At 36.7% G+C, this 24,639-nt stretch overlaps 1 protein-coding gene across 2 annotated transcripts in view; it reads right to left on the bottom strand.

Moving 5' to 3' along the window:
* Positions 1–23,600, bottom strand: part of brinp3a.2 (bone morphogenetic protein/retinoic acid inducible neural-specific 3a, tandem duplicate 2) — a 37,688-nt gene extending 14,088 nt beyond the window's left edge. Inside the window, exons 1-4 of one of the 2 annotated variants that reach the window (XM_067373316.1) lie at positions 23,130–23,600; positions 11,560–11,613; positions 11,100–11,398; positions 1,287–1,477 (exon numbers count right to left, since the gene is read on the bottom strand). In XM_067373316.1, the coding sequence (XP_067229417.1) occupies positions 1,287–1,477; positions 11,100–11,299 (391 nt within the window). In that variant the 5' untranslated portion in view covers positions 11,300–11,398; positions 11,560–11,613; positions 23,130–23,600. The remainder of the gene's footprint in view (positions 1–1,286; positions 1,478–11,099; positions 11,399–11,559; positions 11,614–23,129) is intronic. The other variant, XM_067373315.1, reaches the window with a different exon arrangement.
* Between the last annotated feature and the right edge of the window lie 1,039 nt (positions 23,601–24,639).

Consider the following 24,639-nt stretch of genomic DNA (forward strand, 5'->3'; position numbering starts at 1 on the left):
CGTGTGCTTTCAAATGCTCCCGTACGTTGATCATTTTAGCCAATCACGGACATATCTGATGAGCGAGTTAACACAAAAGCCAATCAGAGGTGTTTACGAATCCATTTAACAGCATTCAAAGCATCATTTTTTTAAAATTTCAGTACCGACTTGGTATCGCAGTCTGTACTTTATTGATTGATAACTATAACAGGGTTAAGCAAAAATACTGATTTTCTGATTAACCGTGATCGTAATTTGAACAATCCTTTATTTCATTATGTGATTATTAAAATCCCAAGATCGATCCCTGCAATTATTTTTGGTGGCTGTGTATCAAGCATCAGTGTTTTCAGCACCACATGCAAAGCAATAAAAAAGACAATATGTACCACAAATTAATGGCTTGAAATGTTTTTTCTGTTAATTCACAAGCAAATGACTCTTAGTGAATCATAAATCTGTACACAACAAGTCTGATAGCCTGATTCCCAAAACAAATGACTCTTATGAGCTGGTTAATTTAATGAACACTTAAAAAAGATGAGTTACCGATTTGAATATGCCTGAAACACTGTCTTTTATAATTAATATCAGTATTATAATCAATATCAGCATTAGCCGCTAATGTAAGCAGAATGGACATTATTACTTCTATAAATAGATCAAAATCAAATTGAGAACTTGTAAAGCAGAATTTAATCAGGAAATCTGTATAAATTCCCAGCCCTATAAGATAAAGCAGGTCAGTGTGATTTTATGCTTATACTGTATATGCTCTGTGATTCTCTCGGGCAGTTTGTATTCCAGGCAAATCTCTGCTGCAAAACCAGGACTTGCATCTCCATTTTCATGCTCTAACCTTACACAATATTGCTTGTTTTCCAGAGCAGTGAAGGCCACATCAGTTGTGTACAGGCAATACTGCTGCATTACGTGAAGCAGTTGTAAGCAGAGGCTTTTGCAAGTTTGAGAACTGAGCAAAATAATGTGTGTGGATTTCAGAAAGGTAACCCATTCTGGACATGATGCCATCTGTTTACACCTGCCTCCCCTTCCAAACACAGTGGAAGAAGGAATACATTATAAGGCAGTAGGAAGCAAAGCATGACACAAGTGATTTTTCCTTGGCTTGATTAGAGTAGAAATTGAGATGTAAATATGCATGAGATCTATCTGTCTTTTGAAAAAAAAGAAGAAGAAAAAAAAAAAAACAGCAGTTGGTTTTCAAGCTCGCTCACAGTAGGTATTATGACCATTGTGCTAAACCACCAGGAGGATGTGTCACAATAAATATGTATTTCTACCTCCTAGTGTAGCTGACAGTAGAAAATGGGTCCCATATTTCTTGATCAGGTTGTCAGTAATTAGCTGGGCAGTGGGCCTGCGTCCCAGGAGTCGAATGTTCCTTATAAACTCTGGGGTGAGTGGCAAGGGGGAGTTCAGGAAATCCCGTCGCTCTACAGCCAAGTTATTCACTTTCCACCGGCCAAATTCCCTGCATGAGAAAAACAGAGACAGTAAACAGGCCTGACCCTAAATGATCTGTTTTCATTAACATTTCTCGACTGTTTTGGACATGATAGAAGGAGGCCTGCAGGGCAACCAGTGCTCCTGCCAAGCTCCATCTCTAGCCTCAGGTTCTCAGAGTATGTTTCATTTGGGGGATGAATACCATGCGCTGGGCGTCGCCTCCGAATGTGCAGCTGACAGGTGCTATGCTCAATAAACATTTCGTGACAGAAATCTGCCATGACAGAAAGACTCATAGAAGCCTGCCCTGTGGTGACAACCAATACCTTTCATAAAAGTGGAGAGCAGAAAAAAAGTTAAATGGTGGGAAAAAATACCACCACAAAGCTCTGAAATCCTTCAAGGCAAAAGACAGACAAACAATACCCCAGGCTTTGGTGACTCATGCATTTTTGTAATTTTTGTCGCTCCTAGGTTTCCTCCAGAGCACCACATGACATAACTGACTCAATATATCATATATATGAAAAACAAAATGTTTCTAAATCTATAGTACTGTTTTTTTACGGAAGACCTGGGGCCTCATTTATAAAGTTCCGACGCATAAGTTGTGATTTATAACAACAAACTTGATGGGAAAATTTGCACACTTCAACGCAAACTCTGACCTATGCGTACAAACATTTTGGAGACAGAGCAGTTTGGCGACACAGATGGTGAGCTGAGGGACTGATGACAGATGAAGGAAAACCACTTTAAATCCTCATTATGAGTCATAATCATAAATACAGTGTATCACAATAACAGTTTAAATTAATAAAATAATGATTTAAACTCACATGGAAACAAGTTTTCATTTGATAAACATTTAAATTAATATTATACTTTCACCATTGCCAATAAGCACTGAAATTACATTACGCAGAAGTTAAACAAAAGTGATATGAATTGAGATAGTAGATGTGCTTACATTAAACACTGCAGATGTTATGACAAAATATTTTAGCGAGAATGATGATCAGTGATGCACACTTAACTTCAATATTATGGAAGACACTGCTGGATTCGGTGGTCGAGCGGTCCGTTGTCCAGTTTGAATAGTTCCAGTGATAATATCTTACTGTACAACCGCAGCTGCAGGAGGTGTTGATGTCGTGTGAAGGATCTTCAGACAATTATCATTTGAAGGATATAATATGAGGAAAACGGTAAGATTTGCATGTTTTCTTTTTAAAATACTTTGTCAGTGACATGCCGAGACAGACGATTACACTGCAATATATAAGTAGGCCTATCTGTTTCCACTAAAAATAGCCTATAAACTTCCTAAAATATATGTTTACCTTATCAGCAAAACTGCATAAATTTGATTCGAATTGTTTAAAACTATTAAAATACTATTTGGCCAGTGGAAATGAATGAATCAGCTCTATTCTAAAACCTTTATCTGAAGTATTTTAAACAATTTTGTTTTTATGGATATTTTGATATATTTATTCTAAAACATAAAGAGGATATTGCATGATCTTTATCAATATAATGTGTGGCACAAATGGCATTTATAGTCCATTACTAATATTTTCCATTGTCTTGTACCTTTGATGGCATTAACCATGGTGTCACGTAGATGGGAATATGTATGGAAATGATATGCAGATGAGGTTATGCATAGTAAAACTAGGCGTCGTAATCTCCATATATGGTGATTTCGGGGAGGAGACAGGTTGGAGATGCACGTACGCACAATCTTCTGTTGACTGGGATTTATAAAAGGATTTGTGCGCAGGTTCTGGCGTATGCATGGTTTTATAAATCTGATTTTTTTTTTGTGTGTACGTACGTACGTTTGCGCGTACGTACACTTTTAGGATGAAATCTACACAAAGTTTTATAAATGAGGCCCCTGAACCGCATGGTAAAAGAAAAAGAAAAAAAAAAAATTATGGTGGGGAGGAAAAAAAAAAGAAAACTTATCTCATTATTTCAACATAATAAGTCGTTATTTCAAGATATTAAGTTGTTATTTCGATATAATAAATCATTATTTCGAGATATTAAGTCGTTATTTCGAGATATTAAGTCATTATTTCGACATATTGGGCCCTATTTTAACGATCTAAATGCAAATTGTAAAGCGCACGGCGCAGGTGCACTCAGGTCGTGTCCAAATCCACTTTTGCTGTTTTAACGACGGAGAAATGGTCCGTGCGCCGGGGTGCATTTTTGAAATGGGTTGTCCCTATTCTCTTAATGAGCAATGGGCGTAACGTTCAATAAACCAATAAACCATGGCGAATTGCTATTTACATGGCGGAATTTGTTGGCAGAAAAGCTGAACGCTTTTCAAGCGAAGAAACCGATCTGCTCGTGCGCAAAGTTAAACGTTTAGTTAGAAGTTAAATGAAGTTACATTTTTATATTTATGTAGCCTACACAATAATATTCTTTTACACTGTAATCCTTTTGTTTTTAATATTTGGCATGTTTGTGTGATGCGCATCCCTGTGTGTAATAAGCAAAGTCAACGCGCACTGTGGACGCGCCCAGAGGCGCAGTTTCTACCAACGCGCTCTAACAAAAAAATATTGCGCCATGGACTTTAGACTTTAGATCAGGTTTGAGTTGGTCTATGGCGCAGTCTATTTTCAGCTCCTTAAAATAGCAATGCGCCGGTAATGCACCTGAACACACCTCTTTTTTAGACCAGCACACCCATGGGCGCACTAACTGGCGCAAATGCATTTACTAATTTAGGGACGTGGCGCTGAACGGGAAAACGCGAACGGCGCCGGACGCAAACTAGCAAACACACTTGCGCTGCGCCTTGCGTCGCATTGCGCCGGGTGTATTATAGGGCCCATTAAGTCGTTATTTCAACAATTTATTTTGATATAATATCTCGTTATTTCAACATAACTTGTTATTGCAACATAATAACTCGTTATTTGGACATTTTTATTGAAAATAAATGCCTTTCTGATGTGATATATGATGGGAAAATAGAGAAGAGCGAGCTCAGCAAAAGGTGGATTCTAAACCGCGGCGATCGTAGTAAAAGCTGGGATTGCGAGCCAACACACTACAGTTGAGCCACTGAAGATGTGGAATTGCACGTGTCTTTTATGAAACTTGATATCCAATAATGTGTTAATATGTCAAAATAATGAGTTATTATGTTGAAATAACGACTTAATATCTCAAAGTAATGACTTATGTCGAAATAACGAGAAGTTTTCTCTTTTTTTTTTCTTCCCACTATGCAGTTCAGGGCTTCCCTACTATTTATGGGAGTCAATCAGAAACAAATTAACTGCTGATGCATCTAAGTCTAAATATTAAGTCATATTTGTTCGAAGTCTATGAAACACATGATTAAAATGTCTTTTAATGGAAAGTATGAAAGGATACAGCAGGCTTGGCTTGTTTTTAGAAGATTTAGCTTGTTTTTTACATTTCATATGCTAAATTAGTTCTTAGCACAGTTTTATTTAAGCCAAATGATTCAAACTGCTCACAATGAAAACAAACAGGCATTTAACTCAGCTGTAGTTGTATATCTTGTAGCGAGACATTAATGCAAAGACATACATTAGAGCACCAAGTCACCTTTTAAAGTAGACATAAATTGTTGTTTGAAAAATGATATGTGGGCTAATAAACTGGAACCAGGTAGCTGACGTAGACACAGCCTAGTAGACCAATGGATCTTCCTTAGAGCTAAATACTAAAAGCATTTGTGCCATTTATTGCAAGATGAGTAGCTGATGAAGCAATTAAAAAAAAATGTTTTTAATTAGCCCTGACAGAAACTATTTTGTTTCTTAAGTGACAGGTCAAGACTAATGCTCTTCTTTGTCTCACCAGCAGCACCTAATAATGCATACAAAAATAACAAATTTAATTCACGCAGTTACAGGCAATTAAGTATTCAAGCCTTTTCTCTCTAGAATTCTTTCAACCCCCGGTACTTATTTTTAAACACTGCGTTATGCACTTATGCATACGCTAAAATAGGAAGATGACTCTACAAGGCATTGGCACAATCTCACACTCAATGTATCTCAAAACACCCTCCAATCACTACCCGCCTCTCTTCTATAAGAGCCTGTCCTCTCAGTTAGCTGAGAAATAGTGAGTAACCTCATGCACAGGTGATGGATTGAGCTGGGGTGGCCTTCTGAAAGGGGATCTATCACATTAAATCAGGAGTAATGACAGAGGCCTCCCGACCCAGATGTTTGATTGATTCATTCCAGCAAACGCCCTTAATTCCATCTTCTGTTTTGCAATTCATAAGGGGCAAAAGTGATAGAATTATGTCAAAATTATGTCACAAAAACACACATTATTAATGTATGGCCGAAGCTGTTGTTGGATTTATGTCAGAATGTAATTTTCGGTAATTTCATAAGCTACGCCCTCAGCTGCTGTAAAACATGGTAATATTGCATTTGGCATGTGCTATACCAGCAATTGGGATGATGACTGCTTGCTTGAATTTCGGTGATCTCTCTCACTTTCACATGGTACCATGATTAGCCACTTTTCAAACTGGACAGTTCTTTGGGAACTCTGATGAGCTAGCCTTCAGGAGTTCAAAGGTGCCCAGAAAGAGGAAAGTAAAGACGGAAAATCCTCCCTGTCATTCTCTTTCCCGTCACCGCTGAGCACGATAAGCTTGGATTGTCTTATCAGGTAAGGCTTTGTGTGAGAACAGTTTAAAGGCTTCTCTAGGAAGCACTCTATGGGACTTCTGCTGTGCTATATGAAATGCTCATTACGATGGTAGTCATCATTAGTCTTCACAACAGCACTGAAACCGACTTTGCTTTCTGTGCTTTGTTTCTCAGCTTTTTGTCAAAGAACAAAAAGTACTCGAGGCTTATGTCATAAGCTTTTATCTCTGCCTTTAAGATAAGTATTAAAAAGATGATTTGAATATCATATAGAAGGAAGTAGACCAAAAAAAGTGAAAACTTTAAATAAGGGCAGCTGTCATCATGAAAAGAAATAGCATTTTATGAAATGACCTTTTACAAGCAATTTCAAAATGATTTTCCCACTTACATTATTAAGATTGTGTGTGAGAGAGAGAATAGCCTTAGTCTGTGTGCACACCAGCATCTCTGGAAACTATCCTGTGGAAGTGGTTCAGTAAAGCAGGTGGTATATTTGGACCCCGTCTTTGAATGTTATGACATGGCATTTTCCCAATATTCTACAAAGTGAAATCTCCCAAATAAAAAATGAGCTATTTCCAACAAAGAACTCATTAAAATTCTTTCAAATTCAATCAAGACGAACGTGGAAAATTGAAGGAGGGATGAGATGGTGCACTTTCATTACCCGGACGACAGTGTTACACACCAATGTAAGTAGGAGAAGCACTTCTGGTAATTCATCTTCTGCCTGTCATTGCGGATTATTTGAATTGAGCAACGCAACAAAGCTATGCTTGAAGGAGGAAAAGCTATCCCCAATATAATATTGCCACTTTTAATCTCTCTAGGTCTGCTACATGCACATGTTGTTATCAGAAAGAAAATGCACTGAAAAAGAGACTGTTTGAATAAAATGCTCCAGGCTCTGCAACATATTATAGAGAATATGCATTAGCGTTAAAAGATGCGATCTGATCTACGGATGTCACAAACATATGAGACTTTTATAGACACTAAGCTATGTCGCACTCGCATTTATCATTTCCACACATTATCTGTGCACAAGTCTCACACTCCAAAGAACAAGCAGTTGATATCCAAATCAACATAACTATAGATTAGCTTATGAATTACTTTACAAACATACCAGTATATGGTATAAGATCTGTGTTAACCCTCTGGAGCCTGAGGCTGATTTGGGGCTTGGAGAAGTTTTGACATGCCCTGACATTTGTGCTTTTTTCAGTTGTTCATAAACATAAATGACAAAACTAGATGCTTGTAAAAGTAGCACAAACTATGCTACAATAATATGTGAGGAACATGTATGTACATGTTTGTATTTTTGAAGGAATAATGTTTATGCATGGTTATTGAAAAAACAAAAAACTTAAGTCACTGAAATAAGGCCAAAAAAAGTATATTAAATCTGTATTGACAAGACTTCTGGGTATTGGAGGTTGTAGACTAGAGTTTTTGCTTCAGAATTATGTAAAAATTATGCTGCCTACTCCTTCATATAAAACTATATATTGATTTTGTTTTTGTAAGACACTTTTTGTCAAGAAACACAGTATGCGTGGATGAACAATGGGTCATTTACACCCGAGAAGACAAAAGAATCACATAATAATTACCTGAAATGACTTTCATATTAATGAGGCCTTTCAGTCAGGTAGGCTGTGAAAAAAACCCCTCTGTAATAATGTCTCAGCTCATCATAAACAGCAATACTGTGAAATATTATAACAATTTAAAATAATGGTATTCTATTATATTCTTTAAAATATAATGTATTTCTGTGATTCAAAGTGTCTGAACAATTATGTTACCTCCATGGCATTTCATATAGGCTTTTAGCTTAAATGCATGCACATTTGGAGAAATATTGATGGATTCTTATATATTTATGTCAATTTTCTATACTGAGAAGTAATATTTATTGTCATCACTATGAGTGCTGGATACTGTGTTTTCAATTCATACTTGCAGCCGGAGGGCGCTCTGTACACCTTTAGGCCACAAACTCATATAAAGAAGAAAAGGAACTAACGGCATGTCTTCTAGAGATCGCTAACCATGGCTTTAACATCCAAATAAACACTTTTCAAGACAATAAATACACAATTGAGACAATGCATACAAGTATTGCCTCTGAATTTGCGTCTGAATAGCGCTGGCTCCGTGGGCGTGGCCGCATTAGCGGGTAATGAGCTGAACCTCGGACTTCTGACATGGCTCTCTTTTCTTACAGATTATATAAACACAGAATGTTTGTTTTTGATTTGACTTGCACGATTTAAAACATGACGTTTCAACGTTTCTATAGACATAAATGTTTTTTTTTGTCATTAGTATTCATAAGTTACAGTTCATTTTCTGAGAACTATCAGATTGGACTTTGTTTAGAGGGAGAGAAGAGATAGTTTTCTTTATTTTACAAAAAGCACAACATTGTGTTTTTACTTTGAGTGTCCACAAATAAAAGAAGACATTCAATTGATATATTACTTATGTCTCTATGACAAGAAATGACAGAGTATTTTAAGTCTGTTTTGCTGCAATGTGAAAAAAATCCTGCAAAACGCGCCGGCACGTTTTCGGACCTCATGGAGTTAAAGAGATTTTAATCAAACAACCTCTCAACTGTCAACAATTTGCATGGCTATTTTTTTTTTTTTTTTTTTTTTTTAATATAGCTTAATTCATTTACCTAACATTAACTATTAATACAAGTAGACATATTCACTGTACTGAAAATGTTGTCATATATTGAGATTATTTTTCCTTAATTAAATGGTTTTAAATTGCTCAATATGGTAATCTCATGGTTTTCATTTATGTTTTTTTTTTTTTTTTCTCGAAATGATTTTGGCACAATCTGTTTGACGTAGGGTGATTTTTTAATGACAATGAGCATCGGGACGCAAGAATTGATTGTTTTATCTCACATAGTGTGTCTAATGGACAGCAACTGACGCCGCATCTGAGACACTTCACAACGTCCTGAAAGAAAGACTAGCATGTTTAAATTTTCAGTTCTCCACGATGGGTTCCATCACATCTGTGACATTGACCAATAAGAGCACAGAAGCTCTTCTGTACACAGCTTTCAAACATGGCAAGCTTTCTTACTATCGCAACAGACAAAAATATTGTGTAGTCTGAACCCGGCATTATGCTAAATCACAAGATAACATCGAATGAACATGAAACATGAAGCCCTCATAAAACGCTTGGTACATGAAGCACGACTAGAGTGATTATCAACAAACTAATCTTTTTGAGTGAAGAAACAAACTCATCTTGACATCATCAGACAACAAATAACTAAACATGACAACAAGATAAACAACAACTGTGTGAATAAAAGTGGCAAACTGTCAAACAATCCAACTGTAATTATTCATGGCCCAGTGCATGATTGGAAGGATGTGAATGGGACTGAAATGCACACTCATTTTCTTGAGCCAAAAAAAAAGTATGTCATAATAGAAAAGCTGCATTTATATGCATTATTTATGGTCCTATATAAGCTGAAATACATTTTGAAATCATAAGTAATATAATATAATATAACATAATATAATAAATTATTGAAACATTGCCTTAGTTGCAATTAAGAGCTTAAATAGTCTGTCTATTTAATGGGAAAGGACTACATTTAAATGTTGTACTTAAACTCTGGCATGCATGTGAAAGCTACACCTTTTCAATTAGTATTTTGTTATAACACGCTTATTTAATCAAGGAGTGGTTGTAATCTTCGCCTAACACAGCCTTGCTGCCGTCAGTAGCCATCTCAAGGGAACAGGTGATAATGCAGAGTAATAAGAATTAAGAGCCCACTAATCAGTTGGCCACATGATAAGACTATTAATCTTGCAGAGGGTGCACAGAGCCTCTGATGCACCAGGTTTAACCAACAGACTAAAAAAAACCCTATGTTTTGATGAAGGGCCAATCAGAGCATCCATGAAATAGCTCTCACAAATTAGAAGATGTCAACTGTGGGTTCTGAGAACAGATGAATATTCGATAACTGTCCCTGCAATGATGGACATGATGTATGAGAACTCACCAGTAATTTAAGAGCTGGAATGTCTGCTCACCTTCTAATGGACCAGAAAGGCAATTCAACATATTTTATTTATATAATGTAACTGCTATCAAGTTCACTTCAGCAAATCTAAGGCTTTTAGAATACACTACCGTTCAAAGGTTTGGGGTCGATAAGATTTTGTTTGAAATAAGTCTCAATGTCACATTATCCTTCAGAAATCATTCTAATATGCTGATTTGCAAGTAACATTTCTTATTGTTATCAATGTTGAAAATAGCTATGCTGCTTAATATTTTTGTGGAAACCATGATAATGAAAATTATTTTTTTTGCATCGTTGCAAAAAAACAAACAAACAAACAAAAAAAATACTGACCCCAACCTTTTGATGTGTAATGTTTTTATTGCCAGATTATTCATGTATCTCAGAGAAATAATCAGTTATATAGTTATAAAATATGATATGTCTATTAACTTTATATAGATAATTATGTGCTGTAATTTATCCTTTCAAACAATTGTTTGGCTTAAGTTATTCACATGTTCTGATTTCATCACTGAGTAAAAGAGTGCGGAACAAAGCCTCCCTCCCAATTCATGAGTTGGAGTTTGAATTGAATTGTCTACACCCACAGGAAATTGAATTAAAATGACAGAAGAGGAAATTAGGCTACTACTTGTTTCAATTCAACAAAAATTCAACACACATAATGCATTCTGGGAAACAGAGTTCTATAAAAATACCATGTGGTCATTCTGATAATGGTCACGGCTTCTAAATGTGGCTAGATTGATAAATTCACAGGGTTTAAATTAATATACAGTATATGTACTACTGTATATCGGGTCAGAAAGTGCATCATGATCAAAACATACGTAAAACCTATATCATACAGGCTTCAATTCAATTCAATTACAACTAACCTGTAGATCTTGTATCTCGTGGAAAATCCCTGACGATTGCGCTCCACAAATTCAGTGTATTCTTGTGAGTGGTGAAAGGGGCCCTTGTCAGAGAGAAGCCAGTCCAGGGGGCCTGCAGGGCCTTCTTCAGCTAAACTGACAGAGCTTGTCAGCCAGCAGCGGAGGCTGAAAGTCAGCAGCAGCAGCTCCCATAGAGCCATGGGGGAGCAGCACAAGCCTTCAGCAGCACAGGCTCTGGTGCAAGACCACACTCCACCACCCGGCACTGACGATCAGCATGGCTTCGGCCCCACACATTCCTAAACACACACAGCAGACAGATTCAAACAGAAAGGACAAAGACACATTAGTAAACACTTAGTCACCTTCAACTCCACTCAGACAAACTCACCAAAACAACTGTTCATTTAATTGAAAAGTGCATACACACAGAGAAAGAGACACATAGAGAGGCAATTACCAGGAAATTCTGTTTCCTTGAGGCCACAAAAACTATTTAGGACTCCGGAGAGATCTTGTCAACATAGACAGGGGAGAAAAGTATGATGATTCTTTGTGAGAATAATCTACTAATTGTCTGTAAGTGAGAAGTGTAATGTATTCACATAAAAATGTTCTCTGCATGGTAATGAGTGTTTTAGTACTTCAGAGGAACAAAGTATCACCAAATTAACAATAAAAGGATGTAAGTGAAATAATAAGATCCTCCTGTGCACATGCTTCCAATTTTAGCATCCGCTGTGCAACTTCGCTGGTATATGAAACGGAGAAGTTATCCCTAAAAAAAAAAAAAAAAAAAAAAGTTACTGCTTCTATTAATCCAAATTATTTGTAACTCTCCACAAGCTTTTTGCTTCAAGCAAACTGTATAAAAAGGCAACAGCACCAGTTACAGTTTAAATGCAGGCACTGTAATTCAGTCCCATGATAAACAGATGCCATGAGAGCATTTTCGACATCTCTTTCAGTATTTCGTTCTCAGCGTCTCCTGCAGTCCCGCCCCTTGTGCTAACCCTGTTATTATTTCCATATTTCAACCAAGTGCTGTCAATCATTCTTCATGGCTGTGACCAAACCAGATGTTGGAAAAGAGTCTCATTACTGTATTCTGATGACAGTCTGTCAAGTCATGTGTGCCATGTGACCATATGTGTGGGCGGCTTTCAAAAAGCATCATACTTATATAGAACAGTGTGAAAAGAGATGCAAATGCAGATGAAATACTTACGGTAACATGCGATATAAATGCACCACGCTGACTTGTGCATCAGTACCTATAACCTCTAATTATGGTGATGTGCATATCAAAACAGAAGCGCTATTATGTCTACATTTATTGCAGTGCAGATAGTGATGGGATTAAATTTATATAGCTGATAGTCAGAATATCATTTAATTAAATATGTTCAAGCTTAACATTTCAAGTCATAATCATAAGATATCCACCTTTGGCATTTATTCCAATGGGAGGCCTTTCTTGGGTGATGCATCTACATCCTCATCTCCCACAGAACTATATAATGTATGTTACATGCTGACACACACATTCATAATGGTGTGAATACAGCCCCGATTCGGGCTACAATGCTTTCTGCTGTGATTACAGCAGATTTAAAAGCAAGGCTTTTGCTGCATGACATCTAATTCTTCAACGCAGACATCCGTACTTCTCTATGCATATTGATGAGGAAGTCTCGGTGGAACACAGTAACCACTCAGTAGGGATCCTACAATGCGCTGCACTTCAGCGCCACAGTGCACCACAAAAAAAGGCCTTTCAAATGCCGCAATCTCCACGTTTCCATCAGCAATTCTTTTGACTTGCTATTTTTCTGCCTTGAGTAACAAGCGCTTTGCTTTTGTGTAAAAATCACTGTTTACATTTCTCCCAAGAGCAAACCATTGTTATATGTGTTCCAGTTTTTCCCTTTTTTTTTTTTTTTTTTTTGGGATGGTAGCTCTGCTTGGAAGGTGGCAACATGAAAAAAAGTTACGATTAAAAGGCATCTAATGTAAGTCACAAGGGCAGAGCAAAGCTTTAAGATAGATGGCGCTTCTGGCTCATGCTCTCTTCTGAACATGTTAAGCTATTTCAGCTTAGTTCTTTATAAAAAAGCAAAATACACTCATTTCAGTGAGCGAATTGTAGTCAAGTAGTTTATTCAAGAGCAGGGTTGTGATCTCTTTAACTGTCCAGTTCTTTGAGATAAAACCTGCAACCTTGAGTCAACAGCTCAGATCTTACCTGCGCACTATCTTCATACACCGAACGTGTAAACATGTATTAATCGAGAGCGCTGTTCATTCCAAAGCAATCTGCTGCTATAATCATATTATCTCCCCCACCCAGTGCAGTAACAGGATTTTGGTTATTATCTGCAGGAATAATATCAGGTATGTGTCATTCCCTTTTTACAGGGGCATCATCAGACAATATCTGTGGTTACAAAAACAATACACTTCATCAAATGCTGTTAAACCGATCCACCCTGAAAGAGGAGGCGAGATATACTTTTATACCACAAATAAAACATCTAGCCTGAGAGAGAAATATATTTTTTTATCGTCAACTGCAGACGCATGAAAAGCACCGATGGTGCCACTTAAATATAATTGAACACCAAACTGGCTTGAAATATCCTCAGGCTGGTCTGAAATGTCATAAAAGTGACAATTCTGTTGGTTCCTACACAACTTTATGTTGATTAAACCACAGCTTTCAGTAAAAGAGGCTTTGAAACAATAAGGAAAAGCACTTTCACAAATAAAACTGATTTGACTTGACTTGACAAGTGTGACGTGTGGAGGGAATGAAAGAAAATTGATGTACAAAATGTGTGGGATGAACAGAGAAATAAATAATGGAGGAGAAAGTGTAAACACATAAATGAGGATAATTAAGAAATGAAATAAGTATCTGCATGAGCCAAATTAAGCAAAGGTCTGGTGGGAGAGAAGATCAAAACATTAGCTAGTTTTACTGGGGAATGAAAAGAAAACAATTATTTAGAGGTATGTTGGATTAAAATTTGTGTTACAACTGTAGAACTGTAGAATAAAAAAATGAGTTTTTAGCCTTTTATAGAGAGAAAATTATGTATACAGTTTTGCATGATCATCTCAGCCTTGCTACATGACATGGCAATTTTTCATTTTAAACTAGATGTTGCAAGAGTATTTGTATCATAACCTGCAGGGCCTGCAATGGCAATACAAACACTCGTATTGTAATTTGTCATGTAAATGGTGAATATGACAAGGTCCTGAGTGTTCACCTAGGGGGACGAATCATTTTAAAACTACAGCTATGCCTAGTAATAAGAGAGGAACAGAATAGACAAATAGCTGTCTGAATGACAAAAAGCCAATCTGTTTTAAACTGTATACCATTTTGCTCAAGCACATTGAGTCATATTCATTAAGCAGCGGTGCAACTCGGTCATTTAAGATTATACTCATAATGTGATTGTGGACGGATTATAATAAATAACTGACTAAAACCAAACAGATAATACAAATAATATCCATTTAGGAAGAAACAGATTTTTTTTTTTCCTTTAGGTATTGAAAATGCTGTTTCCTTCCCTTTGTTGAAGATAAACATCCCTGCAAGGTTGCTGAATTGGGAATCTTTAGAATAAAATGACTACAGGTTTACAGAACTAGCCAAATAAAAAATCTTTTACAGTTTCTTAGAACATGCATTCAAAAGTGAGGAATTTTATCAAATTCTACATGTGCGCTTAACTAACATGTTTCCTTGAGTTTTGCTCTGGAGATGACAATACTTGTGAACTGAATTTGTGTGTTCATTGTGAATTCAACTCCAAACTTTGCTTGAACCCCGCTTAGATAGTCAAAAAATTATTAGTTATGCATCACACAGGACATTGTGAACTTTTCATCTTTGTTTCAAATTTAGTTTCACAAGTTCAACAAAAGGGCTAATTTAGCTTGTTCAAAATAGTTGTAGGCTATTCTTAAAAAAACTGATATTAAAGGAATATGCCATGTTCAGTGCAAGTTAAGCTTAATTGAAAGTTTTTTTGGCATAAAAAATAATTTCTACTTGTCTTTTATTTTCTTTAAAAAATGGCAAAAATCTGGATTTCAATGCAATGGTTGAAACTCTCTTCTAATTCTGAAAGCAATCAATAATAGAAGTGGTCTAAATATTAAACTATTAAAATGTACATATATCTTCTGCGTAAGTCTCAGGACCAAAAAAAAACGTTTGTCTAATCAATGCATTCAGTCCTACCTTCCTATCAACGTGTATTTCCATACCTCCGCGCACCCTGCTCGCACAAACATCACACCTCAGTATGTTCCATGATGCTATGCAGAGCTGTAGACAGACGGTCACCGAGCGCCACAAACAAAGAGCAGCCTTTTACAGTTCCTCCTGAACCAAAACAATCAGCTTATGCTGCTTTCCATGTCATAATTACTGTAATTAAGAGATGGCAAGCCGTGATGCTCTTCTCAAAGCTGTTCACGTTCTCGGACTCAGAATTATGTGTTTCTATGGCAACACTATCAATGCTGAAATGAATCTGCAGCAGTCAGGTGGTACAAGTCAAAGCTCTAAGTTGTTTATGTTCATTAGGGCCCGAGCACTGATGGTGTAAGGACCCTATTGTAATTGCTTAGTCAATTCTTCTTCTCTGAAATGAATCACATTTTGTGGGCCTAAACAAGCTCGAAAACTCATGAAACTTTGCACAATCATCAGAAGTGGTGAAAATGTACGTCTTATATGGGTTTCTGAATTAGGTGTGGCAAAATGGCTCCATGGCGCCACCTACAAAATTTAAATTAAGCACCTTTCACGCTACGTTTCACGTACAGTATGAAATTCGGTAGACAGATGTAACAGCCCATACCTACAAAAAAGTCCCTGGGTGCAAACTCTGTAAACCCAAGAGGAAGTGAGATATTTTTATTTTTCTGCCATTTCCAGATATTGTACTTTAACGAGCTTTAATCAGAAAAGCGTCATATTTGGTCAGTCTAATCTACAGGCCTTGGCGACGTTAAATTGCAAAGATCTAGAGTTTTTGCTGAAGGGCATGTCCGTGGTGGCCTGATAAAGTTCGATGTTTCGCCATGAAACAGGAAGTTATTGTAACTCAGGCATGCAGTGTCCGATCTGCCCCGAACTTTACATGTGTGATAAGGGTCCTGGCCTGAAGACATCTATATGCCAATATTTAGTTAGTCATAGCGCTACCTGCTGGCAACAGGTAATGGCATGCATTGCACTGTAATTCACTCCCAGAAACACATTTGTATATGCCATGAAGTACCAAACATGCTAGAAACACGTTAAATCATGCAACACTTGGTTAAGTGCTAATGTATGAAGTGCTAAGTGTTAACTCCACGAAATTCATGCTTACAATGCTTTACTCAGGCATACAATGTTTGATCTGCTCCAAATTTCACATGTTTGATAATAGTCCTGGCCTGAAGACATCTACATTGCAATATTCAGTAATAGTCAAAGTGCCACCTGCTGGCAGCAGGAATTGTGGTGCATCAAAATGACTTTGCCATATATCTCCTCTATTTATCTGCTTAAATGAATATCGCCCACTGTTCAGTTTTCCTAATGCCAGCAGGTGGCGGTAAGCCCTGGTGCGAGGGCCTTTTCATCGCTGCTTGCAGCGTTGATTATTTTTGTAATGATATGTGCTTTGAGACATGAGGTAATTTAACGCCATCTCTCGTGACGCATTGCAGACTCAACAGCTCTGGCTGTGTGTTCATGTGTTTTGGAGGAGGCATGGCTTTGGAGAGTGCTCTGAAGGGAGGGTGGGATTTTATGTTTTCAAAGCTATCTTGCTATTGCTAGCCTGTCTGTAGATGCCTACCCTACCTTTGAAAATAATAATAATACAAAAAAAAAAAAAATTATAAAAAAATTAAACATTGCTTTTCTGTTATTGTTTTCACAATTGCAACACAACACTATTAACAAAAAAAAAAATAATAATAATACTTAAAATGATTAAAACCGCTTCACAGGCCAAATAATACTGAATTTCAACAGAAGAGTTCATTAGCTTTTAAAGATCATAAACTTCAAATTTCCACAAAAAAGACAACATTTACTTCCATTAGGCCTATATGTGGCCCAATAAAGTGATTTTTATTTCACAGTCAAAATTTTTAATATTACTACTAATAATTATTTGTATTTTGTTATTTATTTATTTTGCACAAATCAACATTATGCCACAAAGGCTGTTGGCTGAACGTAACTTTTGAACCTGGTATTGGACCCGGAATATCCTTTTAATATTATCAAAGGAATTGATTTCCTCAGAAAACTATCAATCCTTCATCACCATCTACAACTCCATATAGCCAACCATTTTTTCAACATCTCCAGGCATGTAAACTTAAATTACAACTAAATACAAGAACTAAAAGTAAAACCAAGCTCAAAGTGAAGTATTGTTGAAGTAGTTTTGAAAGGTTGAGATGGTGAGATTGGGGATCTCTAAAACTTGAGTTCTCAATGGCATTTGAGTCAACCATGTTCAGAGGATAGATTCAAGTGTACACTTTGGACTCAGGGCATCTGTTCAGTTCTTTCATTTACAACCTGTGCAATTGCAATGAGCTTTGGCTGTCTCTGCTGGAAGCATGCAAATGAAGCTACATTCTCTAAAATATTTCCTACTCTATATCTGTGTCCGCAGTGTGGATGGAGGGTTGTTTGACTGTTTGCAAAAGTGTGTATCTTTGGTGAGAGTTGATTACAGGGTTGTATTGCAATTTTTACAGTAGGATCCCACTATTTGTAATTCTGATTCTTTCAGGCTTGACTTCAAGCCATCCCTGAAACCACCTTCAAAGTCTGCAATAGGAACAGATAAACCTCACATCCTCCTCTCTCCGCTGACTAATGAGCTTTTACTCTTAATTAGCTATGTTATTCTCAAACCCATGACAATCAACAGTGTCTTTTATTGTGTGCCTGAGGGTAAAAGGTTTCTTAGTGGAATAATGTGGCTGGAAGTCATAATTATTTATCCGTGTTGCATTTGAGAACAAAAGGATGTGTACAAAGAGATTTGTGGTGTGTAATGTATCAAAGAGAATATCCCAGGCAATAAAAGAAATATGAAATACTAGCTTATATCAGTTCATGGTACCACAAAGGGAAAAAGCAATGACAGCCATTGTGTTGAGTGTTAAATGCAAATCAAATATTCCCTCTAATCTTGCTGTCACAATGAGAAATGGACCTCCAGGAGCAGACAAGCCATGAAACTAAAATAATTGTCAGATTCTAGATGAAACACGAACATCAGACAGAAATAATGTCAATTTGTTGTGAATGTTAAGGTACATTTTAGTGTACTGTAGATAGCAAACTACTGACCTTGTGTTTATATGCACAAATAAATAAATACATAAATAATAGTGATAATAATAATAATAATAATAAAAATGCTTGTTGCATCCTCCAGGTCCATAAATGACAATCTTATAAATATGCATGTCTTAAGCTGGGTGCACACTGTGCGATTTATAATAGTCCTTACGATGGATGCTTGTCAGACTGTACGAACATGATCCTCATGTCACACTGTGGGATCTCAGCAGTCATTTATGTCAGATTGTACGACATTTAAGATGCGTTACAAATGGACGTGTGCATGAAAACTTGTCCGAGTTTTACATCATCAACCCATACACGTTCGATGACTGTGAGTTGCATTACACGCGGGACTGAAAGGGTGGCTAACAAAGACATCTCTATCGTTAATTTTGATCACGGCTTGTCTTGAAAAACGTAGACAATTTGAAGTTCGTCGTAGGAGAAATCACACTGGAGGATTGTGTGCCAAATCTTCTGACACTGCCAGAATTTCGTCTGAGGTAAAATTTGATCGCAACGGTCATTAACCGGCTGTCTGCGAACATGTCAAACTAGCGATAAAAGACTACAGATTTTAGGCTGGGATTATAGGAATCTTTTAGGATTTGCAAAATTTGTCTCAAATGACCAAATCGTGGCCAAAATCTCACAGTGTGAACCAGCCTTTAGTTTGCACATTACTCAGAGCATTACTCAAAAGGACAATGGAGGACCCAAAGTATTGTGGAAAAAGCAAACAAAAAGACACAAGAATGAAAAGGGAAGAATAAATGTAGCATTGTTTGCTTACCAACACTCTGGCAGCCACATTTAATATCAAATGTCCCTGAGAGCATAATGTCTCTATGGACATGGTACACATTTTAATGTGAGGGTTTGAAAACACTCAGTTCTTGTCTCTAGGGTGCAATTTTTTAAATGAGAAGACTAATTGTAAAACAAATCTATATTAATAAAGCCTTTGATCTTTTAGGAAGCATGGACAACAAGGTAGCCATTCTTTTGATCATGAATATAATCATTTGTTTGGAGGAGCCATGATGTAAAAGGTTATAACTTATGGGTTTTTTTTTTATGAGCTGTCCACTTTAAAAAGCTATTGCTAATCAGGTCAGGGCATGTATGCAAAGAGTAAAGGTTTATAGTAAATCTGTTAACCATAACTATTTAACAGAGGGGTGCATTCCATTAAAATGTCTGTTGGTACAAATACATCCCAACAAAGAATTGATTACAGGTTAGAAATAAACCTCACAGTAATAGTGAACAGAGCCAAAGGTAATGCACACAATGCTGATTTAATTGCTGCTTTAATTATTCCCTTTTTGATCGTAAAATTCTTACTTTTACATTTTTATGTGGCCACATATCAGTGAAAGGCTCAGTGCAATACAGGGGAAAAAAGCAGCAATTAATCTCAGAAAACAACCCATGGACTTCTTTTCTCAATTCAGCCAGACATAGAGTCTCCTTTTCAAACAAAGTCCATTACAAAAACAAAAGCCTTCAAAAGTACTTTACATTTAAACTTAAAGCCAAATAAACTAAAACATTTATAGAAATCTGGATTCAAATGATCTGAAATGAATGTTGCTGCATACATAAAGTTGTGTTACCATCTTCAGAGTTATGATAAATCAACTTTGCACATCTGACACCATGTCCTAACCGTAGAAGTACTTTCCACATTGAAAGTAAACTTATGTGCAACGTGACAGCCAATTAGAATGAACGATCTTGCAGGATTTTCAACCTGTCCTGTCACTTGACGCTTACCACTGGATAGGACAAAAACACAAATTACAATGGAAGAGAATTTTTGTTCTTTTATTGTTTCACTTTTGGTTAGAACACAATGTGACACTGAGGTTTAAAAGACACATAGTTTTGTAAAAATCAAAGAACTTCTATGTGTCAAGAAATTCCTGATGACAGCTGAAACCTTTTAGCAGCACTGCTTTCATGCATATCTCTTATTGCTTGTCATTTCGTACACGCATCAATGTTTTTGTTTGCCTAGTTGAAAGGTGTCATGTCACATCTTTACCTTCTTTTCAACTGCATACTCCCAAGGGTCTCTTTGTTTTCAAGCTCTAATCAGGGAGCCAATGTTCCCGTGCCTGTCTTTCTACACGTTTGTCTCGTAGAAATCTCAGCATCAGGATGGATTCGGTGATCCAGCTCATTATCATAAAATAATGGGCTACAGCTCACCATCATAAAGCTTCGGTCCTGTTCGGGCCTGTCTGCTTGCTGCATGTTCAACCAATCAGTCGTTGCTGTGAAATTTCTGATGTGCTGGAATTGCTGCAGAAGGGCCTTCATGCATGAGTCATTCATTAATTTGAGGACTTGTTAGGCAGCCACTTTACCTGCAGACAGCCATTTGAAGAAAAAAGGCCCCATTGAGGCATATTTACAAGACTCGGAAAGGTTTCACCAGCTCTCTTGGGCTCTCATCCATGGCTATATCGCAAATCAGTATAGGATGAATGAGCCATTGAGCTAGCACACTACTGGATGCTGATGTTTGCACTTATTTGTGTAATTGTCGTTGTGTGTGCACGCTAAAAGGTCTTTTTTGTCTTTTATGTGGCCGCCAAAAGCTCTAAATGGTGTTTTTGGAAAATGGCAAAAACTGTGCCAGCAGATAGCAATGATGAGAGACAGCTGCGATACAAAGGCAGACACACACACTTACTTAGACCCTTCACACAGGAAATGTGAATGCAGCATTTAGATTGTCAGTGCTGTGGTGTCAGTGACTGTTTTGCAAAGACATCCACCGTGCAGGGGTAACAGCACCCCGTAGTAACTGATACATAATGTTTGTGTGCCTCCATGAACCACAATGAGAAATGTAGTTTTCAAACATGCAGTTACAAGAACTACCATCTGATCCCCCAAAAAAAGACTCAAGAACGCAATTCACTTTGGTGCCACTAGTGGCACTGCAATTAGACAGCTAATTTAACAGAAAAAAACATGAATTGAATAATCTTACAGTTTATTTGTATGCATAGTAACTGGATACTTTCAACTTAAGAGCATAGTACACAAAAAATAAATAAATAAATAAATAAGTACTCAGCCTCATGGTCATTATAAAACCTAGCATCACTTTATTTCTTCTTTGGAACATAAAAGAAGGTATTTTGAGATATTTCAGTGATTTTTCAGTTATTTTTTTGTCCTTACAATGGAAATCAATGGTCACCAAATGTGTTCGTTTACCAACATTTTTTTAAATATCTTATTTTGTGTTCTGCAGAAGAAATAAAGTCATTGAAGTTACATGAGGGTGAGTAAAAGAAAACAGAATTTAATTTTTGGTTGAACTACTAAAGAGCAGAGCACTAAACGTTTGTTATGCAGACTCTATCAGAAAGATGCTTTACAGCATGTCTCTTGTGGATAATGAAGAGTCATGTAAAATTATTCTGTTAAAATCATTGGCACTCTCTTCATTGGTCAGAGACCAGGGTACTGGTACAGTGGTTTCAACTGTATTGTACACTATACACTACCTATTTCTTCATCAGAACCCTCACCACCCCACTGCTGTCATGCAAGGAGCATTTTCCTCCTTCTTCTTCACATTATGGGGTACTGAATTTTGCTATAATTAAATGTCATTTACTTTTAAAGCAATTCCAAGTAAGCTATATGCTATTTTAATTAACAGATGGTGCAGTTGATGGTGACACCAATTATATCAATATATTTGCAGCTGTTTCAGTAAGCAGCAATCTTTTTTGACTGATTTTATAGATTTTCTGTAAGCATACAGCTTTGTAGGCTATAGTAAACTTGCTTGACTTTCACACATTGACATTATCCCACACTGTAATTGTTAACTGTTTGAAAAAAAGGTTCATGAGTATTTTAAGCATCACTGGAGTTACAGAATCAGCTCAAGTCTCATTAGTGTGTAAAATATCAATTCTAAATGTAGTATAACCATAATAAACTGCATCACAGGTCAAATGCAAATGCAAAAACAAGTAATATAAAAAAGTACAAAATAAAATCTGAATTTGTGCCTTTTTTTCCCAGGAAAATATCCGAATACCCCTAAAATAAGATATATTTACTTTAATAAAAAGTGAACATATATAAAATATTAAGACTTGTTTTCAGATAATATATATTGAATTAAGTTTTCTTGCTTTAAGCATAGCCTACATGTGCCATAACCTTTATGCTTAAAACATGAAGAAAATAATTTAAGATATAGGCCTATTCTTTAAAAAAAAAAAAAAAAAAATTGCCTCTGAAATAAATTGATCTTGTTTGAAAATGTTTTAGTACGCTTAAACAGAGAGAGAGAGAGAGAGAGAGAGAGAGAGAGAGAGAGAGAGAGAGAGAGGAGAGTCTGTGTATCAAGCACGATGGCATAAATACATGAATGGTCATGAGGGATCACAGTTGTAACTCGTGTAAGGAGCAGTGTAATCTTGATGGGCTGCTGTTTGCTCATCATTCATGAGAATGATGTGACGATTCAGGTTGCAAGTGTTCAAAGTTGTCCCGCTGCAGCATGAGGCAACGATTATATGTGCAGTAGTCAACTGGCAACAATTTAAACCATGTTAGCACGACCAGCATTAAAAAAGAGAAAATATGTAACTCACCACAACGTAGATTAGGGTTGAAACTTCATCCGAACAGGTCCCATTCTTCGCTGAATCAGTTTTTTTTTCTTCGATATGTGAGTATTTAACGGACATACGCGTAAACCCACGCAAGTATTTGAAAACTGTTTGGCGAAAATGGACGAAAGGTCGCTCGGGCAGCACCTAAATATTTAAATTGGTGTTACTTCACTATAGTCCAACTTCGGTAACAAATCGTTCCCATTATAATGCGAAGGTAATGTTATCCTTGTAGTGCCCTGAATTGTTCCTTGAAGAAGAAATAACCGCATTTAGTCGAATATAAATCCACTAGCAGCACAGACAGTTAGAAACAGACCGCAGCTATCAGTTAAAGCGCGTGGCTCAGTTTAACATCCGCCAACGGACTGCGACACTGAGGCTTCTCAGTCTCTTTTGGAAGTGCCTGTGGATATTCCTCTATAAAGTCAGTCCCATCACATAGCTCTGCTTGACCCTCCTACTCTCTGCATCGTTGTCCGTGTGTATGTGTGTGTGAGAGAGACAGAGCCAAATTTCAATGGATAGACGCTGGCAGACGCGAGCGCGCGCCCTCTCTCACCCAAGTCACATGCTTAAAACACAAGTAGCCCTCTGTAATGGCTTTTCGGAGGACATGCATAAAACCCGAGACGAGGGTGGAATGATAAGCAGGCTATGTTTCCAAATCTAGAGATCCCTGTAAGTGCTTAAAGAAAATGCTTTCCTAGTTCATGCTCCCCCCTCATAATTTTCCGCATAAGTTTAAAATAGCCTTGATAAGCTACTACTACTAATATAAAGCGTTCTGCTCATGTCCACTGGGTCAGCAGGACAGAACCTCATGTTACCAATTTGTGCAAGCAGCTTTGGGGTGTTTCTACCACTTCACCTTTTCTGAATTAATAACAGAATATAATAATTGTTATAAGAACAGTATACATTCTAATGCACTGTAAAATGTTGTTGTAAAGTATATAGCTAAAAAGTGTCACCTGTGCCAATGCCATAAGAATGTCGTGACAATGTTACAAGCGTTATTCTATGACATTGTGGTGACTATTTTATAGTCATTAGCCATTAAATCATATAGTTTCATTTAATTTAACAACCAATTCGAGCTATTATGTGTTTGTTATTGTAAAATGTACTTTTATAACACAAGTGTTGAAAGTTAATTGTAAAAAATAGCTTCTCCAGCAAATGTAAACCACAGCACAGTGTTGTACCATCATGCAAACTTGAACTAAATAAAATAACATGCAGCCTAAAACATTCCAATAGTTGGTAATAATAATGAGGGAAAAAAAGGAATTCCAGGAATGCACATTACCCTATAGATTTTAAGCCAATCTATGTTTTACTTTAAAAGATAACAATATTTAGATAGAAACATTTTATTGTAAAAGCATGTTTTGCATTGCATTAATATGAAATATATGAATCTGGAATTTGTCATACATTTTACTTCTAAAAAAAAACAAAAACATTTATTTTTCTCTAAAAATAT

The sequence above is a fragment of the Chanodichthys erythropterus genome, chromosome 21 (assembly GCF_024489055.1).
Source record: "Chanodichthys erythropterus isolate Z2021 chromosome 21, ASM2448905v1, whole genome shotgun sequence".
NCBI classification, from domain to species: Eukaryota; Metazoa; Chordata; class Actinopteri; order Cypriniformes; family Xenocyprididae; genus Chanodichthys; species Chanodichthys erythropterus.